The 24,821-nt window shown below is 40.9% G+C and overlaps 2 protein-coding genes across 2 annotated transcripts; one reads left to right on the top strand and one right to left on the bottom strand.

The window, feature by feature from the left end:
- Nucleotides 1–1,529: 1,529 nt before the first annotated feature.
- On the top strand, nt 1,530–5,697 carry msl2a (MSL complex subunit 2a). Its single transcript, XM_083892774.1, has 3 exons — nt 1,530–1,686; nt 2,951–4,404; nt 5,174–5,697. The coding sequence occupies exons 1-3, from the start codon at nt 1,545–1,547 to the stop codon at nt 5,483–5,485; spliced, it is 1,908 nt and encodes a 635-aa protein (XP_083748900.1). The 5' UTR covers nt 1,530–1,544; the 3' UTR covers nt 5,486–5,697.
- Nucleotides 5,698–8,246: 2,549 nt separating this feature from the next.
- On the bottom strand, nt 8,247–17,461 carry LOC310930146 (tumor necrosis factor ligand superfamily member 10-like; the record flags this gene model as incomplete). Its single annotated transcript, XM_083893074.1, has 6 exons — nt 8,247–8,456; nt 10,014–10,264; nt 15,549–15,713; nt 15,801–15,834; nt 16,107–16,226; nt 17,348–17,461. The coding sequence occupies 6 exons, from the start codon at nt 17,459–17,461 to the stop codon at nt 8,247–8,249; spliced, it is 894 nt and encodes a 297-aa protein (XP_083749200.1).
- Nucleotides 17,462–24,821: the final 7,360 nt, after the last annotated feature.

Raw genomic sequence — 24,821 nt, 5'->3', positions numbered from 1 at the left:
GTGAAATAACGTTAGCTAACATCATATTTATACAACCACGAGTTGACGTTATTGATTTCCATGAATGGAATTAATTACAATAGCCCTGTAAGGATGAATTAATAATGAATAAATAATGTGCCTATTACATGATACAGACATAATAACGTTTCCTCGTCGTGAATGCTCTCATTTATTTTAATATAGATAAACATTATATTGAGTTTGAATTTTGAATTTAATAACTTTATTCCTAGAGAAACACACATTTACAACACTCAGTTAAAGTAACAAGAGGTGCAGAAATGTGCAAGGGCATAACAAGTAAAAAAAAGAAAGACAACGTAAAGATAAGAGTAAAAATAGGATCAAATAAAATACAATATGGTAAAAAAAAAAATCACACTCTAAATATAAGTAAGACTAGAATAAAATAAAATACAATATGGTAAAAAAATGTAATTAAATTACATGTAGAGTAAGTAATAGAGTAGAGATAAGAATAAAAATAAGATAATAAGAGATGTGCACTATATACAACAAGTATATTACAGATAATAATGATAAACCGCCTATTATTTTTAATTCGTGTTTGTGTTTGAGGGGCGGAAACGCGCTAACGTTCACTACACCGTAACCAGGGTAACTACAGGAAGTCTCGCGTGATTATCATGCCTGTCGAGAGGGGCTGTGCTAGTAGGAAAAGTGGAAAATCGAGTGCTTGCTGCGTTTGTTAAACGGCCAGTTAGCTATGTTTCGCTCGTTGCTCTCCAAATATTACAGCCACACGTATCAAAATAGAATCTCAATTGACAGCTTGTGCTTCCCTCCTATGCGTGAGCTATAACGCGGCCCCGCTGAGGGGGTTAGTGATACGGTTGGGGTCTTTTTTTTCCCTCCACTGGCTAATTTGGCTAGCCATGCTAACGCTAGCCGTTTAGCTTTGTTTACATCAAGTGCGCGCCTGCGCTCGGTTAGCTCGTTGCTAACCAAACACATTTGCGATCGCAGCAGCTCGCTGTTCCGTTTCTACGTCGACGACGGTGCACCGCTGCGTAGAAAGCCGCCTCTATGGCCAGCGTCGACCACCCGGTGCCCCGTGTAACGTTCGGCTGCTGTCGCAAGCTAACGCTAACCACATAACATGCTAACCTCACTATCGCGGTTGTGTGGTCGTTTCACCCGCGGTTAGCCCTCGCCAGCATTTGGGGAATAATGTGAGTAATTGGAACGCGGGGCAGGATTACCAACAAAACCGGATACTTTAATTGTGCTCGGTCGGGTCTCGTTGGTGAACAGTAGAGCCCGCTGACCGGTGATGCTACCTTCAGCTAGCCACTTAGCCAAGCTAACGTTGTGCGCCTTTCTTGATGTTCGCTGTCTGTTATTGTGCTTCTCGTTGAGTCGTAAAAATGACACACTGGAGTTACTGATTGTTGCACCATTATAGACTATATATATTTGTTATTTTTTTTATTTACACCCTGAGACTTAACTTGATCCATAGCTCCTTTATAGCCAGTGGCTGGATTTTTTCCCCCCTTGAGGCTGCGGAGTGCACCGCTATGAACCCCGTCAATGCAACGGCTCTGTACGTGTCCGCCAGCCGGGCCGTGCTGCAGTGTGACCCGCGGCAGCCTCGCACCTTCACAGACATGTACACACTACTGCCCTTCTTCAGACAGTCCCTCGCATGCTTCGTCTGTGGTAAGCATTTGAACAATAATAATAATAATAGTGCATCATAGCAACACCTGCTCTTATTTTGTTTTATGCTGCATCGTTTTTCAAAATTGTCACTAATTTACCCCCCTGTCACAAATAATCTCCACACATCTAAACTAGATTACTACTTTATAATAATCTCACTATTCACATCACAACTGAGGTGCCCGCAGCAGTTGACTCGATTGTGTCGTGCTGCTCACCTCCGCGGTCTCCATAGCAACCGAGGCAGAGCCCCAGTCATCTGTCCTCTTGTGAAGACAGATGACTCCCGTGTTGTTGTGCCTGTCTGCAGAGCCATGTGTTTCCTATTCATGCTTTATTGCTTCAGCTCGTGGAACATCAACACTGAGCTATGCAGAGATCTGCATTTAGAGATGCGATTGTGCAGAGTTTGCAGAGTTGTTTCTGAGCTCTGATTCACATGAAGTAAATGATTTGGCTTTTCAAAAAAATGTTTTTAAGCGGGGCCACAATTTGTGATTATTTTAATTATTGATTAATCTGATGATTGTTTTCTCAATTTATACATATATGTATGTGTGTGTGTTTGTATATGTATATATAAATATATATGTGTGTGTATATATGTATATGTGTATGTATTTATGTATATGTATATATGTAGTTGGGGTATATATTCATACATATATAGGTATGTATATATATATATATACATGTGTATGTGTGTGTGTGTGTATATATACATATATGTGTATGTGTGTGTATATATACATATATGTGTATGTGTGTGTATATATACATATATGTGTATGTGTGTGTATATATACATATATGTGTATGTGTCTGTATATTATACATATATATGGGTATATGTATGGATATATATTTGTATATAAACATGTGTGTATATATACTTATATATGTATATATGCGTATATATATATACATGCATATATATGTGTATATATATATGCATATATACACATACATATATATGTATAAATACATGTGTGTATATATTTAACTGTCAATAAGTGTTTCCCTAACCTCAGAATTATGACATTCACAAGTCTTTTAATCAATAAAATCAACGGTCTGCTAATTTATTATAGTAAACAGTAGGTGATTCATTTAGTAATAGGTCTTTAATCTATTAATAATTGCAGTTTTTGATTCATGTAGTACAAATTGGTTTAAGCAGGTTGGAACTTTCCATGTTTCAGTACAATTAAATGTCTGTCTCTGTACAAAGTAACAGCTCCATTTGTTTTTGGTGTCCTAGGTAAACTGCTCCAGGATCCGACTTCCCCTTCACTCCCAGAGTGTCAGCATTATGTCTGCTTGGGCTGCAAAGGTCAGCAGACGCAGGTCAGGCCGCCGTGCAGCCGCTGCAAGGACCACTCCTGTTTCCAGGAGAACAAGCAGCTCTCCTTGCTGGTCCAGTGCTACAGGAAGCTCTGCCTCTATGTAACTCATTCGCCGCTGCTGCCATTGGTCAGCAGCCACGTGGAAGGCTCTCCGGAAGTGATGGCTCTGCTCGAGGAAGTGCTCGTGTCGTCGTCGCACGAAGAGGAAGTGGACGCGGAGGAGCCAAGTGTCGCTCAGGCTGATCTGACTCCGTCTGCACCCGAGTCGCTCACCCCCACAGAGGCGCCGCCTGTCCCGGCAGAACTGTCCGCTGTACCCCAGAGCTCGTCCTCTGACCCTCCCTGCTCCAACGGACCACAGGAGTGCAACGGCGAGGTGTTTGAGGATCTGGATCCCTCTTCTCCTGAGCTGGAAGTGTGCGAGCTGGTGGAGGAGCAGCCGCAGACGGCTCTGTCTGTGTCCAGTACCGACTGTGGTGGTCTGGAACTGAGTCTGACCACTGGAACTTTAGCCCCGACTCCGGGCACCGTGTGCTCACTCAGGGATGGGGACTCGGGCAGCAGGGAGCTGCAGGAGGGCGAGGTGCTGCTCCTCAGCGTGGAGGAGGTGTTACAGACTCTGGATCCTTTGCAGCCCGGTCGCGATTCATCATTGCACGCGTATCCGGACAGGATGCACACTCACACGCACATAGCCACGGACAGAGCGCATGCTCAGATGTACATACAGCTGGACGCAGCTCACAACTACACACAGATACAGACAGACAGGACTAACGTCGTCACAAACCACGGTGCTCACATACACGCGTCATCCTTCGACCCTCCCCCGATCTCCGCGCCGTCGCCCGTCCGCCTTAACCGCAAACGATCGCACTCGGAGAGCGACAGGGAGAAGGTGAATCCTCTCCCCATCACCTCCATCCTCCAGGGCTCATCCTCGCACCTACACACTCCGAACCCTCCTCCTCACACGCAGCCGCCCACGCCTTCACTAACAGCACCAGCGCACGCCTACTCGTCCCTTCCCAACGGTGGGCCCCCGAAGCCCCACAGCCGCCCCGCGCCCAACCACAGCAAAAGTGCCAGGAAGCACGCCGAGCCGGGCCCCAAGAAGCTGCATGTCAAGGCCCGCGGTGGCGGCGGAGGAGGAGGTGGAGGAGGAGGAGGAGCTGGCTCCAAGAACAAGGAGCGCAGCAAAGAGCAGCGGCTGATGTCGGGCTGCGGCCTGGTGTCTCCTGTGGCGCCCGTCAGACCTCCGTACAAGAAGCCCGTGGAGAAGAAGGGCTGCAAGTGTGGCAGGGCCACGCAGAATCCCTCAGTGCTGACCTGTAGGGGGCAGCGCTGTCCCTGCTACTCAAACCGCAAGGTGCAGCAGCTGTTGTTCTGTTTTTGATCTATTTAATCAGCGCTGAAGATATGTAATCCCTGATGTTAGTTATAGTAGCAACTATTTTCATTTGCCAGTGATATTTTTTTTTTATGGATTATTTTCTCAATTAATCGTTTGGTTTAGAAAATGTTAAAAAATGTCGATTAGTGATTCAGTTTGAATGATTTAATGAAGAAAATCTTGTTTTAATCATGAAAAAAAGCTTCAAATCGATTATCAAAATACTTGACGGTTAATTTAGTAATCGAGTAATCGATTAATCTGTTGATTATTTTCTCGTTTAATTGATAAATTGTTGGAAATGACGATGTTCTCGAACGTCTTTGTTTTTGTCCACAACCCAGAATGATTCAGTTTTAATGATTTCTCTGTTTTATGGAGCAAAGAATCGAAGAAAATATTCACATTTAAGAAGCTAAAGCTAGCTTGTTTTTACCATCGTCGTAATCGATTAACCGATGAGTTGTTTCCGCTCCAGAATGTATTGGTGTTTAATATAGATATAGATCGTTAGACCACAAACTGTCCAATCTCTTTACATTAGCTACTTTTGCTAATGCTAAAGGTTTAAAAGATGCTAACCCTTTAGCATGTGATGAATGTAACCTGAAGACTTGAGCGTGGGCATATTTTGTTAATCGGTTAATTCACTGCTGTTCTTTTTCCCACACAAATCTGACTTTGTTCTGTCAGTAAAAATGTGCAGCTACATTCCCTGATCTTATATCTTATCTCTCTGTCTCAGGCCTGCCTGGACTGCATCTGCCGCGGCTGCCAGAACTCGTACATGGCCAACGGCGAGAAGAAGCTGGAGGCGTTCGCCGTGCCGGAGAAGGCCCTGGAGCAGACGCGGCTCACGCTCGGCATCAACCTCACCAGCATCACGGCGGCCGCCGCCCTCCGCAACCCGGCCACGGGCGGCGGCATCCGCGCCGCCGCCGGCACCCTCCTCAACGTCGCCACGGCCACGGGGACGCCCGTCGCCACCGCCTTCCTGTCGCCGAGTCCGCCGCGGGAGCCCGGCTACGAGGACAGCCTGGAGCTGCTGATTGGATGACGAGACAAACCCTGGAGCCTTCCACGCCCCTCTGCACGGGGGGGTTAGGGAGCGTACGGCAGCTATGGGTCTGTCCTGTCCTGTAACCTGCTCTTCTTCTTCTTCTGTGTCAGACTCAGAGTTAGCATGGCTGTGCCAAAGCCTCCTGTATCGTGCCTGTGTGCCCGTATGTGTGTGTGTGTGTCCGTCTGTAGTTTAAAAACACTTATACTCGGTTACACGCCTGTCTTTTTTCTTTTTTCTACGTTCAGAGGTGCTTTTTTGTTCATATATCACATGCATATAAACTGTAAGAGGCAGCAATAGGAACCCAGACCAGACCAGACCAGGTGTTTGTGTGTGTACGTCATTATCTCGGTTACTTGACGCATCGTTTTTTTCCGTGTTTTTCCGTATAAGGACGGCCCCCCGTTTATTAACCACGTCGTTGACGTTACTCAATCAAAGTACTGTCGCTCATTACCGTTCCAGACTCCACGTTTTCCCTCCCTCCTCAACGTATCTGTAGCTGTTTTCAGACGTGACAAATTTTAACGAGATTCACGACAACGCGAGCGAGATTTCGCGGGAAATGTCCAGTTGTCCGTGTGTATCTGAAAACACTTCCTCCTGCTGATGATGATCGGATATCGGCGAAGGGAACTGCGAGCACTTAGCGATCGTTGCGCAAAACGACAACTGCAACCTGTTCACGGTTACCATAGCAATAGGAACATACACACACACAGTTGTTTACCACGATTAGACTATCATTAAACTGTATTATCTTTTGATCGTACACAACTGTGTGCTAAGCTAACGCAACTTAAAGCCATAGGTTGTCATTCACGACTGATTTGGAGCCTATTTTTTGCTACCAAGCGTTAGCGTTTTGGTACTTTGTGTTTTTCGGTTCCCTCCCTCCTTATAAAAACTCCACAAGGCCGTGTGTGTGCGTGTCTGTGTGTGTGTGTGTCGTCCGTGTTTGTGTTTTTCATTTTCAGTCACGGTGACCAAAAACAAGACTGAAGCAGTAGAGAGAGATTAGAGATTAAGAGAACTCGTGCAGACCAAACAAACGCCGAGGTTCTCTCCTCAGACCAGGAAGTAGCAGGTGGATTTACAGACTGTGTGTGTACGTGTGTGTATGTGTGTGTTTATGTTTCAAAAATGTGTTTCTTTTGGGCATTACTTGAACACTGATTAGTTTTTATTTTCTTGTTTTTGTTTTTGTTTGTTTTTTTTGGTTTTTTTAATGTAAAAACTCTTGTTTTGAGGGAGTGACTCTTATTATTATTATTATTATTGTTATTATTATTATTATTACTGAAACATTCACTGCCATAATATGGAGACATGTAATACAACATGGATTAAATGATAGTTTTTTACTTTTTCAGTTTGTGTGCCTTCATTTGTGTGAACATTGGAATCTGAATCCACGCAGGAGGACAAGGTTTCTTTATTAATATTGTTATTGTTGTTATTATTATTATTGTTATCATTTTTTGTACTGGATGAGAATGTGGGAAAATATTGAATTTAATATTTATTTATGATTCAATCTGTTGTTACAAATGTATTAATGTATGTTATATATACATATATTTGTATATATGGATACATGTAAGTACATATATATATATGTACGTACATATATATTTGTATGTTTGTATATATGTACGTACATATATGTGTATGTATATATGTATATGTATGTACGTACATATATATTTGTATGTATATATATGTACGTATATATATGTACGTACATATATATTTGTATGTATATATATGTACGTACATATATATTTGTATGTATATATGTACGTACATATATATTTGTATGTATATATATGTACGTACATATATATTTGTATGTATATATATGTACGTACATATATATTTGTATATATGTACGTACGTATATATTTGTATGTATAAATGTACGTATATATTTGTATGTTGTATGTACGTATATATTAGTATGTATATATTTACGTATATATTTGTATATATGTACGTATATATTTGTATGTACGTATATATTTGTATGTATGTGTATATGTACGTATATATTTGTATGTATATATGTACGTACATATATGTATGTACGTACATATATACACATACACACATATATATGTAGAAGTTTCATTCTCGTTTGTCAAAATGATCATGTTTTTGTCCACAAATCAAAAAATGATTCCGTTTTTAATGATTTATTTTGTTAGAAATAATCTCAAATATTCACATTTAAGACGCCGAAACAATCAGAAATCTTGTTTTCATCAAGAACTCATTGGATTAATCCAATAGTGGTTTCCGCTCTAATCCGTTCAAAGACGAGCGACAAATGAACCTTCATCGTTTATCATCATCATCATGATTAACTCATGTCATTTGTTTTTCATTTGTTTCTCTGTCATTTTCCCAGAAACGACGACCGTCGACTGGGAACAGAGAGCACAGAGTTTAATCCGCGTCGTTTGTCCTCGTCCAGACGTCCTTGCCCTCGCCTTCGTCCTCTTTAACGTGCCACATGATCGGCGTTAGCTCCTCTGTCGTGCACTCGCACACTTGTTATGCAGGAAGTGAACTCCTGCGTGAGCTCCAATCCACTGCTGGCGTAAACACACCAAATGGCTCCACTTCCTCGTCATATTGGCGCCAGCTGCGAACCCTCCCTGACATTTGGGTTTAAACTCAACGTTTTCTAAATCAAAGTCATCCCAGGGTTTTTCCTCAACACTTCATCTTCTTCTTCTTCTTCCTCTCTCGTTTAGCCAACCAGGAAGGCCCCAAAGTAAGTGGCCCTGCCGTCCGGCTCCAAGGCGCTGGCATTGCTCACCGTGACGAAGAGGCGGTCGGCGGGCTGCAGGAAGGCGGTGCCGGCCTGGTGTAAGGAGAAGAGACCGGGCTCCTGACCGCGAGGCCAGCAGGCGCTGCGCGACGATTTCATCAGCAGGATGGGACCCGTGTAGGAACTCATCTGTGGAGGTGAGAACACGGTAAAACAGTGGCGTTAGACTGTCTCACAGCAGTTCAGCAAGTTTTGGGGGGGAATCGTATCGGTATCGGTCCGATTAATCTTATTTATCGCGTGCAAAACAAGGCAATCGGAGATGGCAACAAGCCTCTGGTGGTCATGTTGCCAAGTGCAAGTGTGGAAGCACAAACAAACAAACGGAGCCGCCAAAAACAATCAGAAAAAGCATTTTTTTCAACAATATTGAAGTGACTCAAAAGCAGAAAAGTGACGTGAACGGCTTCACACGTTCATATATATATAACAGTCATATATATATATATAACGTCATATATATAACAGTTGTGTATATATATACATAACGGTCATATATCAGTCACATATATATATAACGGTTATATATATATATATATAACGGTCATATATATGTATAACAGTCATATATGTAACAGTTGTATATATATATATAACTGTCATATATAACAGTCATAGTCATATATATAATGGTCATACATATATATATATATATATATAGCGGTCATATATATGTATAACAGTCATATATGTAACAGTTGTATATATATATAACTGTCATATATAACAGTCATAGTCATATATATAATGGTCATACATATATATATATATATATAGCGGTCATATATATGTATAACAGTCATATATGTAACAGTTGTATATATATATAACTGTCATATATATATATAACGGTCATATATATAACAGTCATATATATATATATAACAGTCATATATATATAATGGTTATATATAACAGATATATATATACATACATAAAATAGTCATATAAAACAGTCATATATATGTATATTACGGTCATATATAGCAGTCAAATATATGTATATAACGGTCATATATATATATATATATAACAGTCATATATAACAGATATATATATAAAACGGTCATATATAACAGTCATATATAACAGATATATATATATATAAAACGGTCATATATAATTGTATTATATATGACAGTCATATATATATATATAACAGTCATATATATATAACAGCCTAAAATGACTTGTGTTGGACAAATATGACCAGGTAGAAACAGCAGTTCATCACCAGGAAACTTCTAGATATTAACTTTAATTCCCTTTGCACTGACACAAATAAAGAGTTTATAACGATGATGAAGCTCTTGAACGCAGCCCCTCACTCCTCTGCTGATGAACACACCTGTGTGTGATCTTGTTGTCCATGTGCTCATGATTGCAGAGTTTCCTTCAGACTCAGACTCAGAGGTATGTTCTCTACATTTGTTTGTTGGCTTTAGGAAGAAGGTGCATTGTGATGTGGCTGCTGCTGTCTTTAGTTTCACTGCCAAGGTTTTCCACTGACACTTCCTGTTTTTCATAACCATTTCATACCACCGTGCTTATTAGACAATGCTTTCTCGGACCTGTACTGTAAGGCATTTTAAAAACAATATGGAGGAAGCATAGTCATCGTTCCTCCATATTTTTCTTCAAGTTTCTCCGACACACATGAAGAATGTCACAGTTAAGCGTTCGAACCTTCTTGTAGATGTACTGGACGAGCGTCGCGCCCTCTTCCTCCCCCGCCTCCTCCTTAGTCTCCGCCTCCCCGTCCCCCGTGGAGGGAATTTTGAAGTAGGTCTGAGCGTAGATGTAGTAGAGGCCGGCCGTGGGCACCAGGAGGTCCCCACCTCTCAGCTCCATGTTCTGCAGGAAGGACGGTCCTCTGTGGCCCTCCCACGCTCTGATACGCTCCCCCAGGAACCCCCTGCTGCTGCTGCTCCACGAGCCTGAAAACACAAAAACACCAACAAACACAAAGTTTAGATCTGTCCGTCCGCTATAACGCAAGATCCTTTTGAGATTGTGGGAAGTTTTTAAAGTAGACATATTATACCAAGTGAACCTAGTTCATCGGTGTCCTAAAGGTTATCTATCTGTTAGCTTAAAGTTATCTATCTGTTAGCTTCAAGTTATCTATCTGTTAGCTTAAAGTTATCTATCTGTTATCTTAAAGTTATCTATCTGTTAGCTTAAAGTCATCTATCTGTTAGCTTAAACTTATCTATCTGTTAGCTTAAAGTCATCTATCTGTTAGCTTAAAGTCATCTATCTGTTAGCTTAAAGTCATCTATCTGTTAGCTTAAACTTATCTGTTAGCGAAACATATCTATCGATCTATCCGTTAGCTTAAATGTATCTATTTGTTAGCTTAATGATATCTATCTATCTATCTATCTATCTATCTATCTATCTATCTATCTATCTATCTATCTATCTATCTATCTATCTATCTATCTATCTATCTATCCGTTAGCTTAACGTTGTCTATCTATTAGCTTAACGTTGTCTATTTATCTGTTAGCTTAACGTTATCTATCTATCTATCTATCTATCTATCTATCTATCTATCTATCTATCTATCTATCTATCTATCTATCTATCTATCTATCTATCTGTTAGCTTAAGGTTATCTATCAGTTAGATTAAAGTTATCTATCTATCTATCTATCTATCTATCTATCTATCTATCTATCTATCTATCTATCTATCTATCTATCTATCTGTTAGCTTAACGTTATATATCATCTATCTATCTTTTAGCTTAAAGCTATCTATCTATCTATCTATCTATCTATCTATCTATCTATCTATCTATCTATCTATCTATCTATCTATCTATCTATCTATCTATCAATCTGTTAGCTTAAATCTATCTATCTATCTATCTATCTATCTATCTATCTATCTATCTATCTATCTATCTATCTATCTATCTATCTATCTATCTATCTATCTATCTATCTATCTATCTATCTATCTATCTATCTATCTATCTGTTAGCTTAAATAGTTTATATATATTATCTTTCTATAGGAAACTATGTCAGTGTCACTGACGCTAACAGCAGTTAGCATTTGGAAAAGCCATCATTTGCCAACTCTAGCCAGCACAATGGCGTCTTATATAAAATGTAAATCCTCTGAGGCTGAATCATAAGACCTCCAGAGTCCAAAATATAAGGACTATAATGATTTAAAAAGTTGATTTAGCAGAATGTGTCTGCTTTAAAAAATGAGGAACGAATGTGAACGAGACGGCAGATGTTACACACACACACACACACACACACACACACACACACACACACACACACACACACACACACACACACAGCAGCTCTAATGGACTGTCATGAAATCAGTGTTCTGCTGGTGTCAGACGTGACAACACACACGTTGACAGACGAGCTGTGTGTGTGTGTGTGTGTGTGTGTGTGTGTGTGTGTGTGTGTGTGTGTGTGTGTAAAGGATTAGCGACAGAAACACGATCCTTAAACGTTCACACAGACGTCGTTAAGATTGTGTGGAGTTTGTCTTCTTTTACGTCGTTGACGTAACAACAATGCTGCTGTGCTGGTCTGTGGTCAGTATCATGTGACACTGACGCTTTGTCTTGTCCTGTCTCTCTATCTTCTCTGTGGATTCATTGATTGAATTGATAATCTGGCATATTTACATGACATGTGAAAGTCGTGTTATATTTCATAATAGATTTGTTCGACGTGGGAATTACACACAACTCCTTATATGGACATTTCGTCAAATTTCACAAATTCAATTTGATTTCTAACATTTGTAGGACTTTTTTGCTCAGGTGTGTTTATATAGTTGGTGAAAAATATAGTTGGACATTTTTTTCCGTCAGATTGCCTCAGTTTGGATATAAGACACTTTGACTTATATAGTCTCTGTATAAACTGAACATAGTCACTGGAAAAAAGCTGTGTGTTCTAAAGGGTTGAAGACGAGAGGATTTCAGTAGAATCACTGCAGGGCGTCAGGTGTGTGAGTGTGTGGAAGTGACCTGGAGGTCAAAGGTCAGGAGGTCAGAGGTCATGGTGGTTTTAAGGAGTGGCACCAGAATGAAGAGAGAGGTGCAACCTTCAAAGTTATTTTTAGAACATATTTTTAAAACACACGGAATGAGCAAAATTTTAAATAAATGATTTACTTTTTAGCTTTTATTCTGAAAAAACACGTATGAACCGATTTAAACGGATTCTGTCGGAGTAAAATCTGCCAAATAAGTTTCTCACATATGTTATCTATCTATCTATCTATCTATCTATCTATCTATCTATCTATCTATCTATCTATCTATCTATCTATCTATCTATCTATCTATCTATCTATCTATCTATCTATCTATCTATCTATATGTTAGCTTAACGTTATCTATCTGTTATCTTAAAGTTATCTATTTATCTGTTAGCTTAAAGTTATCTACTGGCTATCTGTTAGCTTAAAGTAATGTATCTGTTAGCTTAAAGTTATCTATCTATCTATCTATCTATCTATCTATCTATCTATCTATCTATCTATCTATCTATCTATCTATCTATCTATCTATCTATCTATCTATCTATCTATCTGTTAGCTTAACGTTATCTATCTATCTATCTATCTATCTATCTATCTATCTATCTATCTATCTATCTATCTATCTATCTATCTATCTATCTATCTATCTATCTATCTATCTATCTATCTGTTAGCTTAAAGTTATCTATCTATCTGTTAGCTTAAAGTTATCTATCTATCTATATATCTGTTAGCTTAAAGTTATCTATCTATCTCAGGGGTCACCAACGTGGTGCTCGCGGGCACCTGGTAGCCCGCGGGCAGCCAATACGGTGCCCGCGGGCTCACTTCACTTTACCTCACTTGCATGTATCCGTATGATCTGTCAGTAAAATATCTTTGATATTGTTTATAAAAACTGGTAATCGTTAGGAGTAAGCACTGGAAGGAATGTGTATGCAGTTGAATGCATAATATTAATCATTTAAATGGTAAACAAACAAAAAAATATTATATGGTAGCCCTCCATATTATTTTTTACCCTTAAGGTAGCTCTCTGACTCAAAAAGGTTGGTGACCCCTGATCTATCTGTTAGCTTAAAGTTATCTATCTATCTATCTGTTAGCTTAAAATGATCTATCTGCTAGCATAATGTTATCTATCTATCTATCTATCTATCTATCTATCTATCTATCTATCTATCTATCTATCTATCTATCTATCTATCTATCTATCTATCTATTAGCGTAAAGTAATCTATCTGTTAGCTTAAAGTTATCTATCTATATATCTACCACAAGGAAACTATGTCAGCGTCACTGACGCTAACAGCAGTTAGCTTTTGGAAAAGCCTTTATTTTCCAACTCTCACCGGCACTTTGGCGTCTTATATAAAATGTAAATCCTCTGAGGCTGAATCATAAGACCTCCAGAGTCCAAAATATAAGGATAATTTTGCATAATTAGCGTAGTTTTTTGTCTCCGATTGAAGATGTTTTACGATGTTTTATTGGCCCAAATATTCAAGTACTTACAAAAACAAAGATTTACCTGCAGATCCCTGGTCTAAACAGAGGGGGCAGTAAAGAGGTGATGTTGTAAATCCATGACATTCTTAACAATCTTTCTCCGTGTCATCTGGGACACACATGAGTGTGTGTGTGTGTGTGTGTGTGTGTGTGTGCGCTTGTATTTATCACCTCTTTAGGACGTTTACCGACATAAACACTGACCTTTTTCTGGACCTGGACCAGGACCTGGACCTGGACCTGGACCAGGACCAGGATCCTGACGAGTTCTGGTTCAGGTTAAGGCGTTAATAAATAATGCTAATGTTTAAGCCGTGTCACTTCTGGCAGAAACCCTGACCTTGTCAGAAGCAGTAGTTCTCACCGGAGACCAACACCTGGTCCTGATGAAGCAGAGCCCTTACCCATGATGCTTTGCTTAACCTGTCCAGATTATGCGTTGAAGTGAGTATGATGTGTCACGCACACACACACACACAGAGGGAGCAGGACTCTGCAGCTGCAGCATCTGCAGCAGGTCCTGACAGACTCGTCTGCAGGTTATTATTGGATGTGAGAGCCTGAGAAGCTCGCAGCACATTCCTCACCTCTGGCAGGAAAGAGCAGGTGAGGCAACAACAAGGCCTCGCTTAATCTCTAATCCGTACGCAACAACCACACACACACACACACAGACGCCACGTGGTGCACGTCGGCTCGTCTTTAAACGACAGCAGATTATTTATGTTGTTTTAAATGTGTGGGCCGCAGGCCAAAAGGAAACATCTTGACATCGATAAATAACAACTTTACGTCCTATAATCCAGAAGATTCAAACAAAACGAGAGGGTTTATGTTCTGCCTTTTTACGCCTGTGCATTACACAGATTATGACAAATTAATCTGTAGTAAATTTAACCCTTTAGAACACAGAGCTGCTTTTTTCACTTTGTCAAAATGTACAGTTTATACAGAGGCGACTATAGAGGGTTAGTGTGTAGAGTGTTATATCCTCTTTTTCAGTCCAACAATCTGATGTCTAATCTGAGATTAGAACATGTTCACATTCAGGGATTAGAAACTGATCGTATTGCAAGATTAGAAGAAAATGATCGCATTCTAAGATTAGCAAGTGTTCACATTCTGAGATTAGAAAATATTCACATTCCGAGATTAGAAAATGTTTGCATTCCGAGATTAGAAAGTGTTCACATTCCAAGATTAGAAAATGATTGCATTCCAAAAATAGAAAATATTCACATTCTGAGATTTTAAAATGTTCACGGTCTGAGATTTTAAAATGATCGTATTCCAAGATTAGAAAATGATCGTATTGCAAGATTAGAAGGAAAGGATCGCATACCGAGATTAGAAAGTGTTCACATTCTGAGATTAGAAAATGTTCACATTCCGAGATTAGAAAATTATCACATTACGAGATTAGAACATTTTCACGGTCTGAGATTAGAAAATGTTTGCATTCTGAGATTAGAAAATTGAAAAAGAAGAAATCATAAGAAATCCTAACTTTGTCTCTAACACCGAAAAAACTTTTTTTTAAAGCCTGAATATGTGACAGGACGTCCATATAAGGAGTTGTGTGTTATTCCCGTGCACCTGCAGCACAGATTATATGCTGTGTGAGCTCTAAAGGGTTTAGCAGCAGCAGAAACAGTGATAGAAACCTCACATTCTCACTCACTTTCTGCAGTCGTAGACTTTGAGGCTGAAACTGCGGTCACATGGGCGGCCACTTTAGAAAGAGGCACCCCGGGGCTCAGGGCGGGCCCCCCGGGGCTCAGGATGGGCCCCCTGGGGCTCAGGGCGGGCCCCCCGGGGCTCAGGATGGGCCCCCCCGTCAGTTTATCTGTGAAAAAAAAACACACAAACGTTGAGAATGTCGTCGTACGACTACTGAAGCTCCAGATTAGCTGTAATTTAGCGTGGTTCTTACTTCTCATCTCCTTCTGGAGTTTGTCAGCCATCGTCTGAAAGACAGAGGGGAAAAAAGGAAGGGGGGGGATTATATATCATCCTCTTCTTTTTAATCTGAGTAATCCAGCGTCTCACCCCACAAATCATCCACTTCATAAGTGAGTAATTGAGTCTGAAGGAAAATGTGTCACAGCATCGTGGGGGAGACGATGAAGAGAGCGCCCCCTGCTGTCTTTTTAACCACTTAATCTGGCTTTGTTTTCATTCATTTTGCACAGAACTGAAATAATAAATGCAGGCTTATAGAGATTAAGTGACGGTAGACCTTCTCGATGTGGTAGTGGAGCTGCTGCGTGACCTGCCAGCACGGGTCGTTCTTCTTCTCCAGCTGCTGCTCAGCGTCGATCAGACAGGAAACGCTGCTCCTGGAGAAACTCTGCTGCATCTGGGGATTAGGAGAAATCATCGACATAATCTGTTTCCAGCAATATCTATAATCTGGTTTATATGGTAGAGTAGCGACGTGATTTTAAATTAGAGCAAATTTGGAATTTTCAGTCGACGAAACGAACAACCAAAAACTGTGAAAAAAAATGAATGACATTTTGAGATTAGAAAATATTCACATTCTGGGATTAAAAAATATTTGCATTCCGAGATTAGAAAATGTTCACGTTGTGAGATTAGAAATTATTCACATTCTGGGATTAGAAAAAAAAACACATTCTGAGATTAGAAAATATTCACATTCTGGGATTACAAAATATCATATGTTTGTATTTGTTAAGGTGCAGGTACAATCACTTCTCCTCGTTCTAATCTAACCAGAGCTCCAGATTAAATCTCTCAGATTTCTTCTTCCTCAGACGTCTGAAAACGTTTCACGTCTCACAACCAAAGTCAATCCTAACCTGAGTCACGTTTCCTCCTATTGTTTTCCATCTGTCTGCTCGCCCGCCGCTCTCTCTCTCTTCTCTTTGTAATCTGATGTAAACTTTGTAGACTTTTTGACCTTTATTTTGTCTAAAGAAACTTTATCCATAATAATAATAGTCTCACTTCTTGTCGTAAAATTACTTTGATCACTTTTTTTATCTAATATTATTACTTAAGCAGAAAGTCTTAAAGTTGATGATATTTACTGTACTTTTTAGTTTTTTGTGTGTGGGTTAAATTCCCGTCTCTTGAGCAAAGACACTTTAACCTCACGCTGCAGCGTTTAAACGCTCTATATAAATATATATATAAATACAAGCTCTTCTTCTTCTTCTTCTTCTGATTTTATTTGGTCGTAACGACGAACAAAGACACTGGAAACGACTCTGCTGTTCTTTCAGAATAAGAGCACGAACGTGAACGTGATTTCATGTCTTTATAGAGAACAGAGTGAGTCTGGACTCTGTGTAACTATGTGATCATGTTATTATAAAGCAGATCACATCTGACGAGGTCTTTAACCAAGTGTTAAAAATAGTCTTTTTGGCACTTTTTGGCACCACTTGGAGTTAGTTTTATCCAAATCTATCCACAGTTGGACAGTTGTCCCACAGTTAAACGCTTACTTACTGTGTTGAGGACTTTGTTGAAGTAGATGAAGCTGATGGCGACGGCGATGGTCTGCAGCAGGACGGCAGCGAGTATGATGAGCCCCAGACTCTGGAGGGAAATGGAAACGGCCATGACACACAGAGAGAGAGAGAGAGAGGGGATTATACGTCCTGTAGAGACTCAGAGAAAGCAGAGGCAGAACAAGTCGGATCAAGCTCTGCTGCATTTCAGAGACAGAGAGAGAAACTGAGAGAGAGACAGAGTGAGAGAGAGAGAGAGAGAGAGAGAGGCCGGAAAACAGAGCAACAATTTGTAGGTGGAGCAGAGAGAGGGAGGTATGAAGGATTACAGCAGCCTGGAGATGTCACTGCTAATGGACTGAAGTGAGCAGAGAGCGAGCGCTGATGCTGTGAATGCAGCTTCAGGGGCTTCAAACTTCATCACAACAAGGAGTCAACTCTATTATTCCCTCGTGTATCTCAGTAAGAACAGTCACATTATGACAATGAAGTCCATTATAAGCCCGTTTTAATTAAAGCTAGGCGTTACGTATCGTGCAAATCGCCAAAATGGACTCCAAAATGCAAAAAGGTGGACTTCCTGTTGAGTCGAGGCCATGGTTACGGTCGACTTTTTTCTTCGTCTTGGTCGATAACATCTTCCCACCAAGTTTCGGGCAATTCGGTGGAACTCGACGTACGCCGAAGTCATAGGGCACTTCCTGTTTGCGTGGCGAGTGGTTGACAATCGCCAAAACGCCTAGGGTTTCACCTTTTGATGTGTCTCGTACAAATTGGCATGTTTTGTTTTTTTATGTCCGTATGTTAAACGCACTCGGACGTGTTAGCTCATCGCCAAAATGGACCACTTCCTGTTGAGTCACAGGGCACTTCCTGTTTTGCATGACGACTGGTCAAAATTCGCCAAAACGCAGAGGGTTGCCGTGGCCGTGCAGTTTTGAATCCTCAAAACATTTTGACAACTTTTAAACTTTAATGTGTCTCGTACAAATTGGCACTTTTTTTTATGTCCGTACAACAAACGCGCTCGGACGAGTTTACTCATTTACGTAGGTTGCAAATCGGCAAAATGGACTCCAAAATTAAAAAAGGTGGACTTCCTGTTGAGTTGAGGCCATGGTTACGGTCGACTTTTTTCTTCGTCTTGGTCGATAACATCTTCCCACCAAGTTTCGGAAAATTCGTTGGAACTCGATGTACGCTGAAGTCACACTTCCTGTACGCAAAAAGCACTCGGACGAGTTCGCTCATTTTATGTAGGGCGCAAATGGCCAAAATGCCTGACTTCCTGTTGCGTTGAGGCCATGGTTATGATCAACTTTTTTGTTCGTCTTGGTCTATGACATCATCCCACCAAGTTTGGGGTAATTCGGTGGCACTCAATTTTGCCTCTGTTTTCACCTTAGGGGGCGCTGGAGAGCCCTTGAGCAACGCACGGGTCCGGGAACTATGCTAATATCGCGTTTTCATGCCCAGTTTTAAGAGTTTTTATGCACGTTAACACCCCCCAAAATGACCAGATATACAATAATCTGAAGGATTAACAATAGGTTTTTTGCACAAATTTGTGCCAGGAGACGCCATTTGTGGCTCAGGCCCTAAATAATACTACATTTTATTTATAAGCGCCTTTCAAACACTCAATAAAAAACAAAAACAGGCGACAGGACGACAGTAAAAAGAAGATGGAGTGTAATTGGGGGGTTTGGATTTAAAGACGTCTGGTGACGGCGGTGGAATGAGGATTAGGATGAAGATGGTGAAGATTATGGAGAGATTTGTGTTCACTGAGTTCATTCCATTGTTGGTGTTTTATTAAATCTGAATTGTTTTGTCTTCGCTCTTTTGTTTGGCGACGACATCGATCACTGAGCTTATTATCTTTGAATGCTGTGGCTGTCGGAGTGAAGGGAAAACATGTGAGCTTTGTTAAGATGAAGTGTGAATATCAGCTGCTCCATGTGTTTGTGCTGGAGATTAAACGAAGACGAGAAAAATGAAAACATTTCAGCACGAGAGGCTTTTTTTTAGTGTTTTAATGTTTTTATCTTTCTTATGTTGTAAAAGTAATTTGTTTTTTAGTGTTTTAATGTCTTCATCTTTCTTATACATGCTGTGAAAGTACTTTGTTTTTACCTTCTTGACCTCAGAACTGTCGTAGATAGAGTTCGTCCACTCTGAGATGTTTACATTTCAGATCCCGATCCTCGTCCAAAACAACAACAATTAGAAAATATTTGCATTCAGAGATTAGAAAATATTCACGTTTAGAGATTAGAAAATATTCACGTTTAGAGATTAGAAAATATTCACGTTTAGAGATTAGAAAATATTCACGTTCAGAGATTAGAAAATATTCACGTTCTGAGATTAGAAAATATTCGCATTTAGAGATTAGAAAATGTTCACATTCTGGGATTAGAAAAATATTCACATTCTGAGATTAGAAAATATTCACGTTCTGAGATTAGAAAAATGTTCACGTTCTGAGATTAGAAAATATTCGCGTTCAGAGATTAGAAAATATTCACATTCTGAGATTAGAAAATATTCACATTCTGGGATTAGAAAAATGTTCACGTTCAGAGATTAGAAAATATTCACGCGCTCTCTCTCTCTCTCTCTCCTCTTTGTAGTCTAAAGTAAACTTGACTTTTTGACCTTTATTTTAAAGGATCTAAAGAAACTTCATCCATAATAATAATAGTTTCACTGTCGTAACGTCACCAGAAAATGACTTTGACAGAAGTTGAAGTCACTGTAGATTAGGATTGAGTTTGTTTGTGAACAAAAACAACTGCTCTCAGATCAGCAGTATTTCAGTATTTCCTGCGTTAGCATCGCGGAGCATCGTTAAGCAAAAAGACAGCCGAGCATATTTCGACTTGATAAAAACCACGTGTCGATCTGTGAAAACGTCAAAAAATCCAAAGAAAAGGTAAAGTTGGCGTCTGCTGAGGAGGAAGCAGCTTTAAGACCGCTGTAGTAAAACCGCAGCCATGAAGCCTCTTTATTTTACTGCTTTAAATGTTTATCGTCTCACGTTCAAAGAAAACTCTGCTGTCGTTTACGTCCCAATTTTCTCAACCTCAGCCGTCGTTTCATGGCGTCTGCTGCGGTTATTGCTCTTTCGCTGCGTCTCCAGAGGCTTTTATGACTTCCTGTCTACAAATTGGTCGAAACCTCTGAAGACCAGAAGATAACGGTGAGGGTGGATTATTAGATTTATAACGCCGTTAAATTTGCGATCGTTATCGCTCATTTAAATTTGGTTAAATTAAAGTCGGAGTTGTCGTTTGTGTTTCTTCAAAGTCTTAAAAACTGTCCGAAGTCGGCCGGGCTATTCAAAGTGTCAGTTTAATGCACGTCATGTTTTTACGTACTTTTGATGTGTCCGCTGACTCGTCGTAATGCAAGCTAACCGCATTTAGCAAAATCCGCCAAACTCGGGGAGTCTTTGTCGTTGAGGTCAGACCATAATAATCACCCACTCAACTTTTACCCGCGGATTAAATTCTGCCAAAATGGCCCAACAGCGATGTGCGAGTGATCGGGGGCGTGGCTACAGCGCTGTGCGAGTAATAGGGGGCGTGGCTACAGCAGAGCCGCGAAAAGCCAACGTGTGCTTCTCGTACCGATACGTATTTAACGATATCTTATGCGTTTCTTATCCGAACAACGTCAAACTTGGCGCTGCGCTTACTTGCGTCCGTATCGAGACGCCTGTCGAGTTTGAAATTAATCGTACTGTCGGTTCGACAGATATGCAAATAACACACACGCTAACGGACGTTCCAAATATTTATAGATAGATTTTGAAGCTCAAGGAATTTATTTTCTTGATTCAATTGCGTAATCGTTTGGTCCATAAAATGTCAGAAATTCTGCCAAAATGGGCCGACAGCGCTGTGCTAGTGAGAGGGGGCGTGGCTACAGTAGAGCAGCGAAAAGCCTATGCGTGCTTCTCGTACCGATACATATTTAACGATATCTTTTGCGTTTCTTAACCGAACAATGTCAAATTCTCCGCATCACTTACTCACACCCGTAGCGAGACGCCTGTCGAGTTTGAAATTAATCGTACTGTCGGTTTCGACAGATATGCGAATAACACTCACGCTAACATATGTTCCTAATATTTATAGATAGATTTTGAAGCTTGAGGAGTGTATTTTCTTGATTTAATCGCATAATCGTTTGGTCCATAAAATGTCAGAAAACTTTAAATTCTGCCAAAATGGACCGACATCGATGTGCGAGTAAGAGGGGGCGTGGCTACAGTAGAGCCGCGACAAGCCAACATGTGCCTCTTGTACCGATATATATTTAAAGGTGCATTATGTAATAAATCTAAAGCAACTGTCCATAAAATCCTCCTAATAGGTCACAGAGACTCAGGAATAATATAATAAACAGTACAGACAGAATATTTGCATTAAAAACATTTTTTTGCAGACTGCAAATCATGTTTTGGCGTCAGGTGGCGCCACCTACCGCCGTCTACCAATCATTGCAGTCAGTAGAGTCTCAGCTGCCGAGCAACCACGGGTTGAACCAGTTACGTCAGAAAACGAATCCTAAAAGACCTCGGTGTTTTGAATTTGAATGTAGTAACTGTTTTTGGCCACATTCTTACATATGGCGCCTTTAACGATATCTTTTGCGTTTCTTAACCGAACAACCTTCAAATTTGCCGATGCGCTTACTCGCGTTCCTGGAATTTATAGCTAGATGTTGAAAAATGTCTTTGTTTTTGTCCGCAAACGTCAAAATGATTTTAGTTTTTAATGATTTCTTTGTTTGTTTGGAAAGAAACGAAGAAAATATTCAGTTTTAAGAGGCTTAAACTGTCACAAATCTTGTTTTAAATCCTGAAAAAACGCTGACAGGTGATTCACTCTGTGAGAAAAAAACCGCAGCATTTTTTGATGTTATCATTTCCGCTTACAGAGTTCACTGTGTCTCTCTCTGCCCTGGGATTGAAGACATCCGTGTGTCTCAGGGTGTCGTCTTCCCTGCCCGAGGCCGTCGCTCAGCTTCTCCTGTTCTACGAGCCTGGGAATTGGTTCCTCTCTCAGAAAACCTCTCTCGTGTCACCTCACGTTCTGATCTTCCGCAAACTTTTTTTTTTTTTTCAAAGATTTGAATCAGCGACGTTATTTCCTCGAGCAACATTGTTGACATTGTTGGCAGCGTTACGCGCCGCGCCGCGGGGTTACGGGGGGCGACTCCCGCTCCGCCCATCGCTTCCTCACGCTGACAATGGAGCAGGGGTCAAAGGTCAGGAATGAAAGCACAGGAATCGGTGGAGGTTAATCCGTGTGCGGAGTGAACGACTCCCCTGCGACAGACGCCGCTCACTCTCACTGCGCCGCAGTGCTAACGATAACAATAGTGGCATTAATTTGGCATTAATCACAAAACACATTCTCCCAAATCACTTCACAATCACAGGAAAGAGAAGAGAATTTTTTTTTCTTACTTTTCAGGTTAGCAGAACAGTGTCCATTGTAGCTAACTAGAGCTGCTAATGTTGCTAAAAGTCATATGACGTCTTCCGCGTCAGCTAATGTCGGCACACAGTATCTGTCCTCGTTTACCTTGACGTGGCTCAGTGGTGGGGCGAGTTGTCTTTCAATGGGAAGGTTGTGGGTTCAATTCCCGGCTCTGCTCGTTTTTGTGTGTCCTTGAGCAAAGACACTTAACACCGTGTTGCAAAGGTCACGAATGCTTTAACTTTCTCACTCACTCAGGGAACACCAATTCATCCTCATTCACCTGTCCTAATTTACCTGTCCTTATTCACCTGTCCTCACTCACCTGTCCTCATCATTCACCTGTCCTCATTTTCTTGTCCTCATCATTCACGTGTGCTCATTCACCTGTCACTTACCTGTCCTCATTTCACTGTCATTTACCTGTCATCATTCACCTGTCCTCATCATTCACCTGTCCTCATTTAACTGTCATTCACCTGTCCTCATTCACCTGTCCTCATCATTCACCAGTCCTCATTCACCTGCCTTAATTTACCTTAACCTGTCCTCATTTACCTTTACCTGTCCTCATTCACCTGTCCTCATCATTCACCTGTCCTCATTCACCTGTCCTCATCATTCACCTGTCCTCATCATTCACCTGTCCTTGTGCATCATTCACAAAATTAGACCGTTTTTCTTTTTCTTCATAAAAATGAGCAAAGTGAACTTTGAACTGTGACGTATTTACCAAATTAAATTTCTATTTTAATCATTTTAAGTTCACTCTGTTGCACGTTCTTATAACCTCTGTATAAACTGTACGTTTAAACACAGTAATGAAGGGTTAAACACTAAAGGTCCTCGTCCTGTTCAGTGTCGTCTCTCTAAAGTTGTTCTACGCTGAATTAAAATGCTATCAGTCGACTGAGTGGAAACAGAAAAACATAAAAATCAGTGATGAGTCTCTGGACATGAGAGTTTCCCTCTGGACTGAAGCCAAGACTGGAATAATAACCAGAACTCATAAAGTGGATGAAAAGGATGGATCACAGTCACCTCCTCTCTCCTCTCCTCTCTCCTCTCTCCTCTCTCCTCTCTCCTCTCTCCTCTCTCCTCTCTCCTCTCCTCCTTTCCTCTCTCCTCTCTCCTCCCTCCCTCTCTCCTCTCTCATCTCCTCCTTTCCTCTCTCCTCTCTCCCTCTCTCCTCTCTCATCTCCTCCTTTCCTCTCTCCTCTCTCCTCCCTCCCTCTCTCCTCTCCTCTCTCATCTCCTCTTTTCCTCTCTCCTCTCTCCTCCCTCCCACTCTCCTCTCCTCTCTCATCTCCTCTCTCCTCCCTCCTCTCCTCTCTCCTCGCTTCCTCTCTCTTCTCTCCTCCCTTCCTCTCTCCTCCGTTCCTCTCTCCTCCCTTCCTCTCTCCTCCCTCCTCCCTCCTCTCCTCTCTCCTCCCTTCCTCTCTCCTCCGTTCCTCTCTCCTCCCTCCTCCCTCCTCTCTCCTCCGTTCCTCTCTCCTCTCTCCTCTCTCCCTCCCAAGGCGTCTCCTCCCAGCGTTCCTCTCTGTTAAGTCATGGAATCTCCCTACATTAGTCTGAGAGCTGCAGCTGCTCATTGTCTCCTCTTTTTAGGAAACAAAGAAAAACGCTACGACGGCACAATGAACACGAGCTGCTGCCAACGACGTGACACACACACACACACACACACACACACACACACACACACACACACACACACACACACACACACACACACACGTCCATTGTCCTCCATATATAACAACATGTTAGCATGTCTTACATTATGAATGTTTCTCTTTTTTGTCATGAAAGAAAAACTGTATTTTCACAGTAAAAGTATCAGAAAGTTGATTTATAGAAGTAAAATTGTACTTTGGTAAAGTAAAAGAACCACTACGTTTACAACATTTGACTTTAGTAAAAGTATAGTGAAAACCTCACAGCTAATAAACATAAAGTACATCTATCAGCGGGCGG

This window comes from Microchirus variegatus, assembly GCF_963457635.1.
Source record: "Microchirus variegatus genome assembly, chromosome: 7".
NCBI classification, from domain to species: Eukaryota; Metazoa; Chordata; class Actinopteri; order Pleuronectiformes; family Soleidae; genus Microchirus; species Microchirus variegatus.
Note: the sequence above shows the minus strand (reverse complement) of the source record. Positions and strands in the feature narration are given on the sequence as shown.